Genomic DNA, 18357 nt, shown 5'->3' on the forward strand with positions numbered 1-18357 from the left:
CTTTTCGCTTATCTAAATGGACTGGTTTGGGGAATCAAATTCAAGATGAAATCCCTAGCTTCTCTCCTACAGGACACTGAAGAATTATATATGTAAATTATTGCTAATACTATTGTACCTTTATATTTTTAGCTCTCCATCCCTTTTCCCCAGACCCCCAGCCACCACCTCTGCCCGCCAGTCTCCAGGAATCCTGGCCAAAATCTATTCTCTGCCAGCTTCGCTCTCTCCTTCCTTCTCCCAAGCTCCACCCAGCTCAGGTTCCTGGCTGGAGCTCCTACACCCCACCCCCATTGGGTCCTGAAATTTCATGTTAGAAACTCTGGGCCAGAGAAATTCAATCTGAATATTGAGTCTAAGGAGCCTGGAAGTCCCTGAAGTTACTGCCAAGAGAGTACAGAACTCTTCTGAGATTTGGAGGTCCTATCCCACATCCCAGATGTGTCAACCCTAAGTTATAGACAGGGTTCCAAGGAGGCCAAGAACACCTAAGTGAACATTGATCTTCCAAGTATCAGAAAAAGGAAAGGGTCTAGGGCCACGTTCTGGCCTGGGATATTCAGGCTGCCGTCAGAGCTGGTGTGCGAGAATGATGACCCCAAAACCCCATTCAAGTCCCAATTTAAGGAGCCACTGAAATGCAGGCTCCGCAGTGGTGTGCCCTTCTGTGGGGCTGAGCGCTGCAAGCCTAAGCACACTACCCCCAAAAGAAGTCCTTGAGGAGGATGGGCTTCCTGTCTGGAGGGCCCTAAATGCCAAATCTGCTGGGTTTCACCTGCTTTCACCAGCCTTTTGGGGGGGGGGGTAGGCCTCCATTCAGAGCACTCAGCTCCAGGCAGCTCTGGTTGCCACCAGGCAGAAGAAAGTCAAGAGACCTGAAGCCTGGGCAGGAAGGCAAAGGGCCGCGGAGCACCCAAATGACGTGGTTTCCCCATCAGGGCAAGAACTATTGGCTTCCTGGTTTCTGCCATTCACTATTCAGAGCAGGGAAGTCTAGTAGGGTAGTTCTGATTGCCAAGCCTGAAAGCACTGAATAAGTGGCGTGTGCCCCATGCCTAGGGACTCCGAGGTCTTTTGGGCCCGCACCCTCTTGGCTCAGAAACAAACTCGACCGGGGTTTGGACCTAGGATGAGAAGCAGAAAATACATTTGAGGTTCACATACACACACTCAGTCAAACACTCAAGGAAGACAGCTGCCCAGACTTGGTTTTCTTTTCAATTGCCATGGGGGGAGAGTGCCCCCCAAATTGGTGCAACTCTTGAAGAAGCAAGAGAGTCAAAGTCATGCAAAGGCGGAGTTCTCTAAATAAACACCATTTCCATGGTTTTAATAAGCAAAATAGGAAACCATTTTAATAACCAAAAAACAGAAACCAGTCTGAATAAAACTACAATAGACTAGGTTTTAATATTTTCATATCATAAGCAGGGTTTGAAATTGATCCCTTATTTTACATGAAATAAAAACAATTTCTGTTGCGGCAAGTTTGATTTCAACACAGTTGAATCCGTAAAAACCAAAGCTCGTTTCTGATGCAGGACGAATATCCACAATATTTAAAACTGCAAGCACCATGCGGTTCATACAATCTTGTTATTACTGTTAATTTATCAACTAATACAAACTCAAAAATGCATCCGGCCAGCAGCGCCAGCAATTTCAAATGGGAACTAAAAAATATGCTTTCATTTTGTTTTTTGTTTTTTTGTATTTTTTTTTTTGTTTTTTGTTTTTTTTGTCAGTGCAACTTAAATCCTTTTACTGACCTGCAGAAAAAAAAAAAAAGTAATAATAAAGAAAAACGCCCAGATCTTCCCTATAACTACTATACAACTGAAGGGGAGGGGGGGGGGAACCACCAATAACTCTTCCTGCTATCTCAAAAGCAGGGAACAAAACACATAATGCGTTGGTCTAAAGTTGCAAATTTACTTGCCAATGTTTGGGTTTCTGGTATATTTTGAGCAGTGGCAGCTGCTTCACTACAAGCTGGGGTCACCATTGATGGGGAATCTTCTCACCCTAGGAGGGCTGGGGGGCCTGCAAGGAGTGCAAACTGGAGAATTTAAAAAAAAAAAGACCGTGGGGTGATTCTTCTTATTAAAATAAAAACCGGAGGAGATGTGTTTCTCTTTCCTCTCTTATTAGGGGTGTCAATTTGACCAGGAGACAAGGCAGAAATTGAGGACCATTTCTAGGGTCCCGGGTATGGCACTCCACCACTGCTCCTGCCCTTGTATCCTCTTTCCCTCAAAACTCCCCAAAATGAAAACTAAAGCAGGAGGACAAGAGAACCGAATGTGGACAAGGGAAGGGAAGAAAACATGCAACTTCTAAGGGTGCCCCAAGACAAAGTTGTTGCCTAATGCTAAATCCCCAGAACATTTGTTTGGTTTTTGTTTTTACTTACAAATTTTTTTTTTAAATGTCATAATACTAAACCCAAACAAAGACACTTCAGCTTGCTGCCACGTTCTCTATTCGGTTTGGCGGGGCGGGTATTTACAAGCCGACAGCTGGGACTGAAACCCGGCTCGCAGCCGCTGGAGTTTCCAAACTGCGATCCCTTCTTACCCAAAGAAACAAGGGGGGTTATGATCCATGATCAACAACATGCTAAAAGTTAAACAAGAAAATGGTACAAAATAGAAATTATTACCATACATGTCCAGCATGCAGGATTAATATTTTTAATGCAGATTTTCGTATTTTTTTTCTATATAATCGAGCAGGCAATAAAACTGATGAGATCTGCGCGCCGAACGTCCTAACTGAGGCCCGCGTCTCTCGGCTGAGAACCACTGTTCTCCGGACTCTGGACAGGCAGGTCCCACTGCTCTTCCTCCCTTTGCTCAGCCTCGCCTTGAGCGGGCTGGGACGCCAGGGTCCCTCTCCTCTCCTCTGCTCTCTTCCTGGGGCGGACTGAGCTCCGGACTTCGAAGCAGCGGCCCCAGCACTCTCAAAGTTCAGAAAGCCAGGAGTCTCCAGACTGCTGGGCGACTCTTAGGTAGTATGCCTCGCCGCCTTCCAGCCTAGAGAAAAGTTGCTCCGGGATCTCCCACCCTCCTCGTCTCTCTGGCTCTGCTCGAGTCTAGGAGGCGGCGCTGGCGTGCGCTGCTCTCGCCTTAGCCAAGGTCCCCTGCCCGCCCGCGCTCCCTCCCGTAGCCCGCGGCCCGTGCGCCCTTCCTCCCTCTCGCTCAAGTCAAACAGGTCAAGGCTGGGGCCATGGCAGGGACAGAGTCCAAGGGAGTCCAGGGCTGGGGACACGGGACAGGGGATCCGGGCCCGGGAAAGAGCGGGGGGCCGGGACCCGCCACGACTCACAGAAAGAACTCGGGAGAGGAGGGGCTGTCGCTGGTGGAGCCCGCCTCCCTGAAGCCGGAGTTGGCGAGTTTCTCGCACTTGACCTTGTAGGCGTCTCTCTCGCGGGCCAGCCGGGACACCTCCTGCTTAAGCTGCTCCACCTGCTGAATGAGCTGGGTCTTCTCATTCTCCAGGTGGTGTTTCTGCTGGACGCGTTTATACCTGCACGACTGGGCGTAGCCCCGGTTCTTCAGGGTCCGCCGCTTCTGCTTCAGGCGGATCACCTCGTCCTTGGTGAAGCCCCGCAGGTGGCGATTCAGCTCACGCACCGACATGGACACTAGCTGGTCGTCGGAGAAGCGGTCCTCCACGCTACCGTTGCCTCCCGCCGCCGTCGCCGCGGCCGCCGCGTGGGGACCCGGCCCGGGGTGGCTGGTGGGCAGCTGTTGCGCTGGGCTGGCTGCGCTAGACGGGGGCGGCGACGCTTGGTGATGGTGGTGATGGTGCGGGTGAGCGTGCGGGCCCAGCTCATCGTGGGCCACTCCAGCGCCGGGGTACGCGTGGTGCGGGTGAGGGTGGTGGTGATGGTGGTGGTGGTGAGCGCCGCGGAAGCCGTCGAAGCTCTGCAGCGGCTGTGGCACTGGGTGCGAGCCGATGAGCGCCTCCACCGCGTCCTCGGGCGTCAGGTTGAGCGCCTCAGGGTTCATCTGCTGGTAGTTGCTCGCCATCCAGTACAGGTCCTCGAGGTGGGTCTTCTGTTCGGTCGGGCTGAAGCTGGGTGAAGAGGGCACCGAGCTACACGGTGTGCTGAGTGGTGTGGACGACACCGAACCGGCGGGCTGCAGGCGCGTGCAGGGCCGGCCCGGACGCTCTGCACGCCCCAGCGGCTCCTTCTTCACGTCGAACTTGAGCAGGTCGAAGTCGTTGACGTACTCCATGGCCAGCGGGCTGGTGGGCAGCTCTGGCCCCATGCTCAGCTCCGCGGCCATCGCTAATGCGAGGCTCAGCCGCCGCTGCCGCCGGGGAAACTTTGCGGCCGGCCGGAGCGCGCCGAGCCAAGCGCGGGGGCGAAGAGCGGCGAGCCGGGGAGGCGGGGAGCCGAGGGCGCAGCGGGCCGGGGCCGCCGGCCAAGCCTTTGTCTGGGGACGCGGCGGCGCGCCGGAGAGTCCCGAGGCTGCCTGCGCTGCCCCAGTGCCGGGGTCTGTGGCCGCTACGGGACCGAGCCGGGTCAAGCCGGGCAGGGCGGAGAGGCAAGCCAGGCGCGCGAAGGGCGGAGGGGAGGCGCGGGGCGAGCGCCCGCCTTTCGCTTTCTCGCTCTCAAGCTCTAGGGTTCTCTCGCTCGCAGCCGCTCGCAGCCCGGCGGTGCAGCTGTGCAGGATCCGCCGCCGCCGCCGCCTTTTATCGCTTTCCTGATGTCACTGGGGCGCAGGGGCCCGGGCGGCCCGGCGCGCTGGCCAATGGATGCACGGCCCCAGCGGCCCAGCGGCGCTGGGCGGGGCGCGCCTGACAGTTCCCCCGCCCCCCGAGTCAGCTGACTGGAGGCCGGAGCAGCCCCGGAGCCGCCGAGGCCTGGCAAAGGGCTGCAGCGGAGTGGGACGGCCGGCCTGGGCCCAACCCCCCACCCTCCAGGTCCTGGCCCCTGCACGCTCGCCTTAGTTGCGCGCCCCACCTCTTGGCCAGGTCGCTTCTTCCACCCACACACACCCCGGGCACTCTCACCTCCCTCGATATCCTTTGCATCCCTATTCCAGCCCGTGTCACTCCCAAGGAGGCTCGGAATGAGCGCAGGGACGAAATCTCCCGGGCCCTTTGTTCCCAAGCGGCCCCCGCCCAGTGGGCGACGCTCTGTGTGCCCTCGCGGCTGCTGGCCGAGTGAAATGTGTGCCATGTGTGCCTGTGTTTCTGAAGGTCTACGTGTATTTGTGTGTGTTGGAGGGAGGAAGAGGTTGGGGCTCCGAGAGTTGTGTTCAGACCCAACTCTTAACCTCAGGGGACCTTTCTTGGGCCAAGATGGGCTGTAACCCTCCTAGCGGGTGCAGTGGCGGAGTCCTAAGATACAACTCCACCGGCCTTGCAGCTCCCTGCGCTTACCCCACCCCCAAATGCTCACGACGGAGGTAACCGAGAAAGAACCGGCCCAAAGGCCCCAAATCCCTTTCCCCAGTCAAATGCACGGAAACCAGAGCGCTCTGAGGTTCGGGGCCGAGGCCAGCACGGGACGGTGCTCGGGGTGTCTCTTGGCTGCTAGGAACGGGCCCTGTTTTTGTTTGAACGTTTTGTAACGATTAAGCAGATCCCGGCGTGTGCCGGCCGCGCAGAGGCTCAAACAGGCATAAAGTGCGACCCCAAGTGGCCACGGTGCGCAAAGGCGCCCGAACCGCCCGGCCCTTAGCCAGAAGGCTTGGACGGCGCCCGGACCCAGCCAGGTCTCCCTACTTGGGCCAACCCGAGCTAGCACAGAACGCAGGCAGCGACTGTACTAGAGCCTAGGACAGGTTCCCCTACAGCCACGCACGTGTCGTCTGGTCCTTTCTTCCGTCTTAACCGCCAGCCCCGGTTGCCCCCGCTGAAATTCCTTGCCCCCGCCTTCGGAGGTGCCAGTAGGCTGCTTCCCGCGCGGAAAGGTCCTGGACAGGGGAGGTCCACTGACGGCAAGTGGAAACGCCACAGCTAGGGTGCCCAGGGCAGTCCAGTGAGAACCCTCCCTGGAGCGCAGACGGGGAAACTGGAATGCAGCACACTAGGCATTCAGACAGAGCTCTTAGGCGCCTCGCACTCTCCCTACCCCGGGCCACGATGGCCAGAAATAAGGAATCTTCCAGAGACCCGGACCCCAACATCCCAACGCTGATAAATCGCGAATTCGCTGGACGCGGAGACGCGACCCGCCTCCGGCGTGGCGTTCTGCTCTCCAGCTTTGGGTGCGCAGCGAAAAGCGAAAGAGTGCTCTGGGTGAGTGTGCCCCAGCCGCTATCTGCAGGGGACCGGCATGACTGACACCGCGCATAGGGGTCCGGTGGGCCATACCAGTGCGGACGGGACCAGACTTAAGTCAACTGTTAGAAAGTAAAATATTTGATTCCGAATAATCTGAAACTCCTCTATACTCTTGCCTTCGGGGAGGCTGGGTTAGGGCGTGGTCATACTTGCCTATTTTTAATAAAATGAACGTATTTTAACTAAAACTTGAAGTAAACGGTTCATATCACTAACTGTAATACTGAAAAAAAAATCTGTCTTCAACCCTCTTTGAGAAGCGTGGTTTCTAAATGATTTGGTCGCCTGGGGAGAGAGCCTGGCCCGGTCTGCGGCGCTGCTCCTACCCAAAGCTTGGTGTTGGGAACACGCACCCGCCAGTAAGTGTCCGGGTCGCGTTCTCCTGCGGTGAGCGCAGGCTTGGACCGCGGCTTAGCGGAGAACGTTTCGAGACCCCTCTCAACCTTCCGTCTTGGGTCTGCGCAGACTATGGCTTCCGCCTCAGGTGGCCTAAGCGGGACAACACACCACTCTCTGAACCTAGCAGCTCCCTTCCTCCGAGTGGAAAGAAACCCTGGGCTTCTTTAGTGCGCCCAACGCTACTGCTTTCAGCGATGCACACCAAAAAAAGGGCAGGCGGGGCCATGCCCTACCCCCATGGGTCCCCTCTGTTCTTCCAGACCCTTGCCTTGAAGAACTGAGACCTGAGTTTCAAGAGTGTGGTCCATTGAGGCCCTGGGGATTCCTGTGGCCCCAGCCCTGCAGTTCCAAATGTCCAGCAGGCGCCCTGCCACCGTCTTAGGGTCTGTAGGACTCAGGCTTTGTCTGGGCAGGTTCACTTCTCTTTGTCCCAGTGCCTGTCTCTGTTGTCGTCACTCCCTTCCCCTGGGCTTTGAGATATCCATGCTGGTTCCTAGGTTCACCTCTACCCAAAATCCGTTTCTTTGCAGCTATCCCAGCGTAGCCACTCCCTCTTTCCCCATCCCCCAGACATCCCACCCCCCACCTCCCAAAAGATTGGCAATAACCCCACCCCTGTCTGGCGGCGGCGAGTGACAGAGACCTGGAGGCTGCCCTGGAGCGAAGGCCATTGCGGGGCAGCAACCCCACTTCGTGGCCAGTTTGGTTCCCGTTTCTGTTGCGCTCGACCTGAAAGGTCTCAGAGCCCCCGGAGCCCTTTGACCTCTGGGCTGCCTTCGCGGGCTCTGAATCAACTTGCTGGGCTCTCCATCCTAGGTATACAGCAGGACCCGGGGGGATGCACCCTATTTCTAAAAGGCTGGTGGGGTCGAGGAGTGCTGAAAACCTCTCAACTGGGAGTCCAACGCACTAAAGAAAACCAGAAGGGGTGGCGGGAGAAGCGAAGCATCGGAGGAGAAGCAGTGGAAAGGAAGACAGGATCCAAATCCGTGCAGAGTTCTGAGCCTCATGGAAACCCCAGGATTAGCAGCAGCCTTCTACTGAGCAGCTGGTCTCTAGCCGCCAAAACTCCAAATTGAGGAGTTTCACGCAAAATAGACCTCCTCTCCTTACCCACCTCACGTTGGGCCAAATTCACCACCTTGGGATTCTTTAACAACAGATCCTAATGAAGGGGCCCCAGCAGGGACGAAGCCTCAGGCACTCGGGATGGTGGCGGTGGGGAAAGGTTATTCTCTAAGGGATTGCAGAGCCCACTGCCAGCTGCTGGGTATGAGGCTCGCTGCGCTGCCTTTACGCACCCCGTGCTCAGACAACAGGGTAACTAGTGAGGCCGCGCTGCGCGCCCTCCTCTGCGCTTCCAGAGTGGAACGCAGCTCTCTGCATGCGCGTTCAACCGGAAGGTTCCAGGTTGACCCGTGGATTTCCCGGATGATTGCAGGTGTTTGGTGAGCAAATAGGAGAACTCCGCACCCAGGGGGTGAGGTTGGAGGTGTACGGAAAGAAGGGCGGGCAGGTAATGGAGGGGGATGTGCCTTGGGTGGGGAGCCCGCAGCACTGAGGAGCTGGAAACTCCCGGGCCTCAAAGCCAGATGGTTTGCAAGGTGGTACTATCCGGGCGCCAAGCAGAGGCCGGTGGTCCCAAGGTCCCCAGGGCTCACCCCCAGGAGCCCTCTGTGTTTTCATTATCCACAGGTAGTGTCACTAGTTTCTTTCCAGGAGCCTCTAGACATCTGTGACTTCCCAAAGGAAAGAGGTTTTTCTGCCTTTCCTCTTTCCCAAAGGTACCTACCACTTCCACTTTCCCCTGCCCCACACAAGGGCCATCAGATTCCAACCCAGTACTTGCTCTTAGGGTTGTGTCCTGGTAGCATTTAGGCAGCAGAAGGTTGAGCAGGTCCCAGATGGGAACCAGTTACATTGACCCTGCAAAGCCCTTTCCCTGGCTGCTACCCCAAGAGGCGAGGGACCTGCCCACCCCATGTACACACAGAGAGTGGGAATTTATTATTAATACACCTGTTCCTTTTTACTTCGTTTTAATATGACTGCTAGAAAGTTTTAGGTTACACGTGTTATCCACATTCTATCTCTATTGGACAGTATTGCATTAGATAACCACTGGGCAGCACTGCTCCAGTATAGAGGGGCTATTCCAAAATGACATTCACTCTATTCATACAGGGATCTCCAAGGCCTTTTATGTCATTCAATTCTCACAACTTCAAGATGTAGCAACTATTATTATGCCTATTTTGCAGAGATAGGCAGGCAGGCAGGTAGATGTGGCCATACAGCAGAGTTCTAAGAGCTTTCTGCCTGTCAGCTCCCTCAGTTTACAAGTGCCCTTTGTGATCAGCAGGATCATCCCCGTCTTGCACAAAGACCAAAGTTATCAGGGGTTAAATACTTTACTTAAAGTTATGCCCCCAGTGATGAGCTGGAACATCACCTTCAAGTCCAGGGCTCTGAATATTGTGAAGTGTAGGGTCCCTATCTCAGCAGGCGCATCCCAGGGATCCAAGTGTCTGTGCAATTCTTCTCCAGCCATCTCTGAGTCAAGATTTCCAACTCTCCATGGGATTAGTGTTGTTTTGGGTGGTGTTTTTTTTTTTTTTCTTATTGTTGTTTGGTTGGTTGGTTTTTTTGGTTTTTTCACTGCAGAACCTCTACCAAGTGCCAAGTCCCTTCTGAGAACTCGGTTCTGAGGGAGGTTTTTAATGTGCCTTCCTGTAGATGACCACAAACACCCTTGGGCTCTTTCTCCTTCCCTTTCTTCTCCCCTGAACGTGTCAGAGCCTCAGAGAAACCAGGGTAGGGGTGCAAGTTAAAGAAGAGAAATTTAACCAAGTTCTCCCTTCCCGTCCCTTGCCATTGGCCTCAGACTGACCTCTGATCTTAGCTCCCATCCTTGGAGCTGTCTTTAGCCTTGATCCTCAGCCCTGCCTCTGGCCAGAGTTGGATCTTCAGCATCAACTTTTCTATCTCTTATATATCAGAAGAGAGGGGGAGAGAGAGAGGTGGAGAAGAAGGAGAAAGGGAGGAAGAGTCTGCTCAGTCCTGATAAGGAGATGACTGCTCAAAGCCACAGTTCAATGAGGGATAATCAGTTCCTTTTCCCACCAACATCTCACCACCCCAAGATCGGTGTTGGAAATTCTGAAACCTTATCATTGCGCCCAGGGCTAAAGATCTGACCTCCCACAGCCCAACCATCACCCTCTGTCTCTCCCTCCACCACGGGATGGCTCTGGCTCTCCAACTGGTGAATTCACCCTCATCCAAACTGCCCTGTTACTTAAATGACAACAAAGGGTTTGGCTCTGGAGTAGAGCCAGTTTTCATATTATATTAATCTATGGATCTGATCATTCTCCCTACTACCTGGCTTAAATATAAATTCCTTTGACACTTGAAAAAGAACCAAACTCCTTAACATAGCCTTCAGGTCCTGAATGATCTTTCTCCACCAGCTTTCTCCCCTCATAATGTCTTTGGCATGCATACTTCTTTAGATGTGTGCTGATGTGTTCTACCACAGGGCCTTTGCACATGTCACCCTAGAATGAATCCATTTCTTGTCCCTGAAGGACTTTAGGAGAGGTTGTATATGAAACTTTCCAAGCTACAGGAGGAGTTAGATGTTCCTGAGCTGGCATATAGGTAAAAGAGCCTACTAGCAAGTATAAAAATCCTTGTTATTCAAGAGAAAACACACATACTGGGGTCACTTGGCAAGGCTCATACTTCTATTCCTTCCTTTTCCTAGTTGGATCAAGGTGAGCCAGGTTTGGGAGAGGGCTTAGGAAAAAAAAACACAGGGAAGTTCAAGGACAATGTTTGGATCAGCTAGTATAAATGTTTTTCACTTAAGAAAATGTATTAAAACACAGATTCCTTAACCGCAGTCTGATTTTACAGGTCTGAGTAGAGCTGAGGAATTTGCATTTTAATAAGTCCCTAAGTCATTCTGCTGCATAAAACATACTTTGAGAAACTAGAAGGATCTTGAATCATGAGTTCCTACAGGAAGTCTCTGTCGCCCAGTAGCCAATGCACGCCAGGAGGAATTCAATCACTGTTGTGGAATGAATGAATGAAGTTAGCGAGGCCCTTCTTGTGATGTCTCATACCCAGACTCGGGCTTCCCCTGCACCCCTCCAGTGCCCTCTGCTCCCTTATTAGCAATCATTCCTGAACCAAGCCTCATTCTGTCCCAGTGTTCCCCCCCCCCCCCCCATGAAGGACTGCCTCCGGGAGTCTGGATGGTCTGGGCACGCCCTGCCCTCTGGCCGACTCACATTCCTCCTCTCTCATCTGAGTGTTCTGCAGGGCCCTGGGTTCCAGCTTCCCGCCACAGGCTCATCACAGCTTGGGGGGTACACAGAAGTGAGTAGCACCTCCCACTGTCCCGACCTGTTACCTGGAGCTGATGAAGGGCACGCAGCTGCTGGGCTATGCGAAAGCCCAGCCTCAGGTCAGCCAGGAGCTGCTGTGGTCACTCAATGGCTCTTTTCCCTTTCTTCTTTGTAAAATGAAATACACAAGATACACAAGACCACTTTCTCAATGTAAAAAATGCAACAATGTAGTTTTAACATCTATGTCTAGAGCTACAGCTTGCCTTTTATTTTTACCCAGCAGCTCTGTGTGGATACATCCAGGTCTATTCTTTCTTTCATTTTAACCAGTGGGTAGCATTCCACCCAGTGAATGCCCTGCAGATTTTTTTTTTTTTAAATCCAGGTCCAGATTGATGGACATTAAGCCATTTTCTAATCTTCACTATTACAAACAATACTGCAACCTACAATTTTTTTACACACTCCTGTTGGCATATGCCAGCATTCCTTCACAAAGCTATAAAAGACACTGGATCGAAAGATATGCACATTATCATGGTTAATATTATCAAATTGGCCTCTAAAAAGATTGCACCTATTGAACTTCCCATCAGAAAGCTGTGAGAGTAATCTGTTTCCCCACGTCTACACCAGCAACGGATTTTATCAAGGTTTTCATTTTGGTGTCAATTCTATAACCAGAGCTAAGAGATGAGGCTTGGAGATGAACATGTCTCTTTCCTTCCCTACAGGAAAAACTGCAGACCTTCCCACGTCGCTGGAAAGGTGTTGTGAAGGCAGTGCACCCACACAGCTGATGGATCTCAAGAAAATGGGCCCTGGGTTCTCCTGGAGGAAATTAGGTGTGGCAGGGGAGGCGACAGTGAGGAGATGGTACTTGACCATCTTTAAAGTCTGGGAGGAAATTTATCAAATTCAAATGCCCAAAGAGAGGCAGCAGGAACCATTCAAGTAAGTTAAACCTCTGTCTGAGGACTAGAAGAGTATCTCCATGTGAGCAAGCATTTTTTTTTTTTGGTTCCCTATCAAGCACATAGTAGGTTCTCAATAAATATTTATGGAAAGGAAAAGGAAAATCTCCAAGGTATTTAAGCAACATGCTTAATTCTCTTTCATGTTCCCATGCCAGAAACAGGGCAGCCAAGCTCCATTCTGAACGCTGGGGAGAATGCACGGACAAGCAGAGTCCGGGAATCCTCTCCTGGGTTTCAGCCCCCATCGAGGCCTTGTGCCAGGTCCCTTTCACCTCTGCCTGTTAGAGATTGCTTTTGGTTTCTGTGTTGACAACCCCTGTTTCTGGGTTTGGAGCGGCTGTTCAGTGCCATTTCCTGATTTAATATCAGCGCCAGCACAGAGCAAGGATGCACAGTTAGCAGTTTTTGCTCCAAGTATTTTTCAAGTTCCCTTTTGATGTAAGGGTTGGGTTTGCATCTTCCCTGATCTTGCGGAGCAGGGAGGGAGAGATTGGGGGAAGGAGCTGAGAGGGGGCAGGGGGAGGAAAGGAGGAGGACCCCCGAGCAGATTCATCCAGCCCAGCTCAGCTGAGAGGCTCCCTGCTTTCTTGATAGGGGATGGCTGAGGGTTCAGAAAGACCAGGGGGCAGGCTGAGGCTCTGCTGGCAGCTGTGACCTCTGAAGCAAAGTTGCTGCCACCCTCCTGTGTGAGCATAAAGATGTACACACCTCCGTGCGCATGTCTCTGTCACCAAAGAAAAGGGCTAGAAAGGCTTAAATAAGCTGACATGATGTAATTCGAAACATTGAAAAATGAAAATAAAATGAGTCTAAAGAAAAACTTAAGTTAGATACAGATCCCAGTGCCACTCGGTATGGTTTTGGTTTGGTTTGGTTTTGAGCATCTTCTATGCCCAAGTACTTCTGCAGGGGTAAGGGCTAGGAACCCCTCTCATGATGGGAACAGTCCTCCTCCTCCTCCTCTCCCTCCTTCTCATCTCCCTCCTCCTCTCTCTCCTCCTCCTCTCCCTCCTCCTCCTCTCCCTCCTCCTCCTCTCCCTCCTCCTCCTCTCCCTCCTCCTCCTCTCCCTCCTCCTCCTCTTCCTCCTCCTCTACTCTCTCTCCTCCTACTACTATCCTCCTCCTCCTCCTCCTCTCCTTCCTCCTCCTACTATCCCTCTTCCTCCTCCTCCTGCTCCTCCTCCTCCTGTTCCTTCTTTGTCATACACATGAACTTAAGGACAGGACACTGGCACTTCATTCCTAGCATCATAGAAGACCCCAACTGCCGATCTATAAGCATCTCCTGGGTCTTATTTCTACCTCTGTGTGACAACCCACCCACAACATGAGACTCTTCCCGGGAGATCCTCTGTGTTATTTTGCTGAGAAGCAAAAGTCAAAATGGGATTAGCTGTGCGTGAGGCTTCCTGGGGAGACACCTAGGAAGGATAAAGGAGGAAAACAGGAAAGGCAGCAGGGAAACCTTCAGACCTCAGTGCAGGTTCACACCTGTGAGCCCAGGGGAAGGAGGAGGATTTGGACAGCTTCTGGGGAAGCTGTAACCAGGCTCATGGAGCCTCTCGGGGCCAAAATTGCCTGTCGGGAGTCCCACACCTCACAGAAATGGGCCAGCTGAGCACCCGCCTCCAACCCCTGCACTCAGTCAGGGGCCAGAAGCAGCTAGAAGGAAGAGCAGCTCAGCGCAACGCATGGGTGAAGCAGAAGGGTGGCGGCCGGGTTGTCTGTCCACGCCGGGCAGCAGTTTCTCCTGGAGGACACCTAGCACGGTATTTCCACAGCCAGCCAACACAGACTTCCCTGGGACTGAAGTCAGCCTCAGCAAGCGTCGTGCTCAGAGTTTTCTTCCGTGTGAGGGGCTGAGCACCATCTCACTGGACCTTCCACGAGAACCTCAGAAGCTAAGTACTATTCTCATCATCCCCTCCCCCCCCGGCCCTTTTCATAGGCCCAAATGAATTAAATCACTCACCACAGGCCACCGCTGCCAAGTGACAGAGAGCAGATTCAAGGGCTATTTGAGCCCAGCCATTGCTGTAGACTGCTTTGGCCAGGAGACCTGGAAACAGGGTAGAGGAGGTGCATTTCTTTCTGTGCTCCCATGTCTCCTGCTGCTCAGCCCTGGGATATGCTAACCACGCACCCCAACAAGGGCCTTGCGGTCTCCTCCGAGCCTGTTTCAGCACATTTCAGCTGCTGGTCAACTGCAAGCAGAAGGCCACAGTGCTCCCCTGAGGTACGCATCTCCAGCAGCTTTCTTCTGGAGACACACCTGTCTTTTTCTCGGGCATCACCTCCTCCAGGAAGGCCCCCCTGGCTGGCCTGTGTATCCACACACCTTATACACATTGTGCCCAAAAGCTTCCGTGATACCTGTGTAACCACCAAACCCAGCTACTTTAGGATCCAAACCGGGGCTAAGTCTTGTCAGGGCTCCATGACATGCAGACCTGGCACTAGAGGAAGGGCAGTGGGTGGACAGAATGCTCATACAGGAGAATGCTGGTCAGGGTCATCAAGAAAACACCCTGGAGGACATGGGACCCCTAGGGAGAAAAAAAAAAACCGCGACTTTGACGTTTACAAGCCTAGTAGCCTGCACTCCCTGGCCTGGCCACCAGGGGCCACATCAAGCCCCAGGCAGTGTTAACCCAGGGCTGGTCCCAAGCCAGTAGGTGTCTCCCACCCCACCCCAACTTCTCTGCAGGGGCCAGGCTTGTCCCTCTTCCCCAAGCCCTCAGCATCTGCTCAGCTGCCAGTGGCCCAGTGGGTAGCCCAGCCAAGGAGGAGAGTTATTTTTATTTATTTCTTCTTAATCATGAACTTAATTTAGCTGCTAATCAGGTTACCATGGTGACTTGCACTGGATTTATAGCAGTTTCCTAAAGTGCTTTTTTCTCACTCTTTGGGTAAACGAAGGAAATTTGGGTGATGCGCAAAGCACATGAATATTGAATGTCCTAGAGAAAGGTCAGATGCAACTGCTTTGTGTTTGCCTTTCGTCCGACTGATGTGCCTAAGAAAGAGCCACGACTCTGGGCAGACCCCAGATGCCTCTCTTCTGCACTCCCTTTAAAACCTTCAATGGATCCCTATTGCCAACCGGATGAGGGCCGAGATTTTTGCTTTGCGTTCAAGGCCTAGCTTCACCTGCCTAATGTTCTACCTTGCAGTTCCCCTGTGCTGTTCCCTGCACGGTTATGTGGGCCTCTCTGCCTTAGCTTAGGCTGTCCCCAGGCCTGGAAGCCCTTCTCTGACATCAGAGATATCCTTAGTCCTCAGAGATCTCTAGCAGAGTTAATTCCTAGCTCCTCTATCCTTGGAATGACAATGTCCAGGCTCGTCTTGGAGTCACCCTCATCCCAAGGTGTTATTCAAACACCTTGGAGCATTCTTCTTGGCTGTACCACCACGCTGGCGGGGGTAGGGGTGGGGATCGGGTAGAGGAAATGGAGTCAGCATTTTGACAGCATTCTGAGTTTCTCAGCCTAGGAAATTCACCTCGTGTTCCAGGTGGTTGGGGGAAAGTGGGGAACTCAGTTCATTTCCCCCTCTCTCTCTTACCATGGGCCAACTGGAAGCCCCTTACCCTCTCCACCCCACCCCCATGGCTCCCAGAAGGGACAGTGTCTCCAGGTTGGAGACCACAATTTCCAGGATTTCCCTGAGGACCTTGGGGCTGGCTGCCAATCAGTCCTGGGATCAGCCACAGTCCATTAGTGAATGCCCAGGGCCTGAGGCGCCAACGGAGCCCCCAGGCGCCAACGGAGCCCCCAGGCGTTGGCGCCAGATCCTGCCCAGGGAATCCAAAGCCACCTTCAATTATTGTCCTGCCTTTGTAATCAGATGAGCTGGACCAGGGATCAAGGGCTGGTCCACCAGATTCAGAGACCCCTCCAGCCACCATCCCAGGCACCCTGAGCGATCAAGCACCCCACAGGTCGGGACATACGTGTAGACCCCAAAGGGTACCTCCCAGGTCACAATGGGAACATCCTGGCCCCTTTACAGGAGCCTGCACTGTCACTGAGGCTGTGTGTGTGCATCAAGTTACCACCGCTCCCCGAGCCTGTCTTCTCTCCTCTAGAGCACAGGGCTGTCGTCACGGAAGACACACTGATGTGGATCGTCAAGGGCTTACTTTTACTTCAGGTCTTTCTGAATGTGGAGTCAGAAAGACTAGGTTCAAATCCTGACTCTACACCTTTATTTGATTTTATTTCAAGTTTGAGACCTGGAGACCAGAAAGGATGGTTCTCGGGTGGGGAGGATGAGGTTAGCAGGCCCAGATAACTACAGCAGTGACCAGAAAGCAATCTCTCTGCTCTGCCAGGCAAGAACCGAATGTCTGCAGCAGCTTATGCAGGTATGTTATCTATCCTCCCTCCCCAGAGGAGTTCTGGCCAAAAATGAACACGACTTGCGGGGGTGGGGTATAGGGATGGCAAAGAGAAGAGCAGCACCATCAACCCGAGCGTGGAAGGACCTGGAGATCCAGACAGAACAGCTACTCAGGCTTGAGAGAGTCTGGGAATCTAGTGCTAGCCCAGTGGCCAACTTACTGTGTGATCTTGGACAAGTCACTTAACCTCTCTAGGATTCAGAAGAGTTGTTGTGGGGTAGGAAAATCCCACCAAAATGAGGATGGGACTTTATTCTCTAGTCTCCCCTCCAGTTTGCAAGTCATCAGCTCTGACCCACCTACAAGTAGTAGGCAGAGAGCTATGGCTGTGTGGAGGCTGGACACAGCAGCCCGCTCCAGCCACTGGGGCCTGCCTTATTCCACCACGCGTGTACCTTAGGGTGGGACTAACAGATACCGCTCCATGTGATGATTCAACAAGCTTCCCGCAGGGAGGAAAACAGGGGACTCCTCTTGGACTTGATGTGCGCTGCACATCACTGTGTTAAGAAGACAGGCTCTGGGCCTGACCACCTGGGTTCAAATCCCAGCTCTTTTTTTTACCAGCTGTGTGGCCTTGGCTAAGTTACCTACCCTGTCTGTGTCTCCTTTTCTGAATATGTCTGGTTGGACTAATGGTAGCATATGCCTCACTGAGTGGTTGTAAGGATTGAGTAACTACACACTAAGCACTTAATGTTGTTTGTTAATGATTATGCACCAAAAATTTCCCCTGTTAGTTCTCCAAGCTACTATCATTATGCCATCTTATGCTCCAGGGAACTGAAAGGCAGAGGGATTAAAACCTCTCACCTGGGCCTGTGCTGTAAATCAGTGCATTTGCCATCAGCCTTGCTGTGCCCACTTCTGCTCAATATGATCAATGTTCTCAACTGACTTGTTTTGCAAAACAAGTTTATGTAGCAATAGAAATAGAGATGGGAGTAGGAGTTAATTAAGGGCAGGGTGAGCCACAGATCGATCTCAACATCGTTAAAGGAGAGACGAACAGACATTAGAATGTGATTCAACAAGGGAACCCAGCATTGTCTGCAAAGGCTTCTGGCCAGTGATCAAACACGACTCTGGTTGGGACTCTGGGTCTAACTACCAGCTTCCAGGAAGCACAGGGGATGGAGGAACACGCCAAGCAACACCAGGTGGCTTCAGCACATCCACACCTGGAACCAGCTGCAGGACACAAGACCTGGAGTCACCCAGACAACGCAGCCCCTCAAACAGAGAAATAAAGGGCAGTTTTATTTTTTTAATTTATTTTTTATTGGTTGTTCAAAACATTACAAAGCTCATGACATATCATCTTTCATACATTTGATTTACATGGGTTATGAACTCCCATTTTTACCCCAAATACAAATTGCAGAATCACATCGGTTACACATCCATGTTTTTACATAATGCCATATTAGTGACTGTTGTATTCTGCTACCTTTCCTATCCTAAAGGGCAGTTTCAAATGTGAGGCGATACAGGGGATTTTAGGAAGAAACTTAAAAGACATCAATCAAATGCAGTGTTTACGGTCTGATGCCAATAAACAAAAGGTAGAAGCATATTTTTTGTGACAATCAGCAATATTTGAATATCAACCAAACATTAGATATTGAAGAAACAATATTTTTTAATTTTGTTAGATGTGGTGATGATATTGTAATTATATTAAAAGAAATTTAAAATCCTTGTCTGTTAGTAATAACCCCCCAAGTATTTATGTACACAATGAAATGATGTCTGGAATTTGATTTCAATATTCCAACAAGGGGAGGGGTCAAGGGTACATGAAGGAGTACCATAATCCTCCCTTCTTATGTTTGAGATTTTTCATAATAAAAAGTTTAAAAGACACAGAAGAGCAGAGGAGAAAGGCAGACCACTAAGTAAGAAGAGTCACAAA

At 52.1% G+C, this 18357-nt stretch overlaps 1 protein-coding gene across 1 annotated transcript; it reads right to left on the bottom strand.

Annotated features, from left to right (window-relative positions):
* Positions 1–1385: 1385 nt before the first annotated feature.
* On the bottom strand, positions 1386–4668 carry Mafb (MAF bZIP transcription factor B). The gene has a single exon (XM_027945376.3). It carries the CDS (start codon positions 4293–4295, stop codon positions 3324–3326), a length of 972 nt encoding a protein of 323 aa, XP_027801177.1. The 5' UTR covers positions 4296–4668; the 3' UTR covers positions 1386–3323.
* Between the last annotated feature and the right edge of the window lie 13689 nt (positions 4669–18357).

Source organism: Marmota flaviventris, chromosome 2, assembly GCF_047511675.1.
Source record: "Marmota flaviventris isolate mMarFla1 chromosome 2, mMarFla1.hap1, whole genome shotgun sequence".
NCBI lineage: Eukaryota > Metazoa > Chordata > Mammalia > Rodentia > Sciuridae > Marmota > Marmota flaviventris.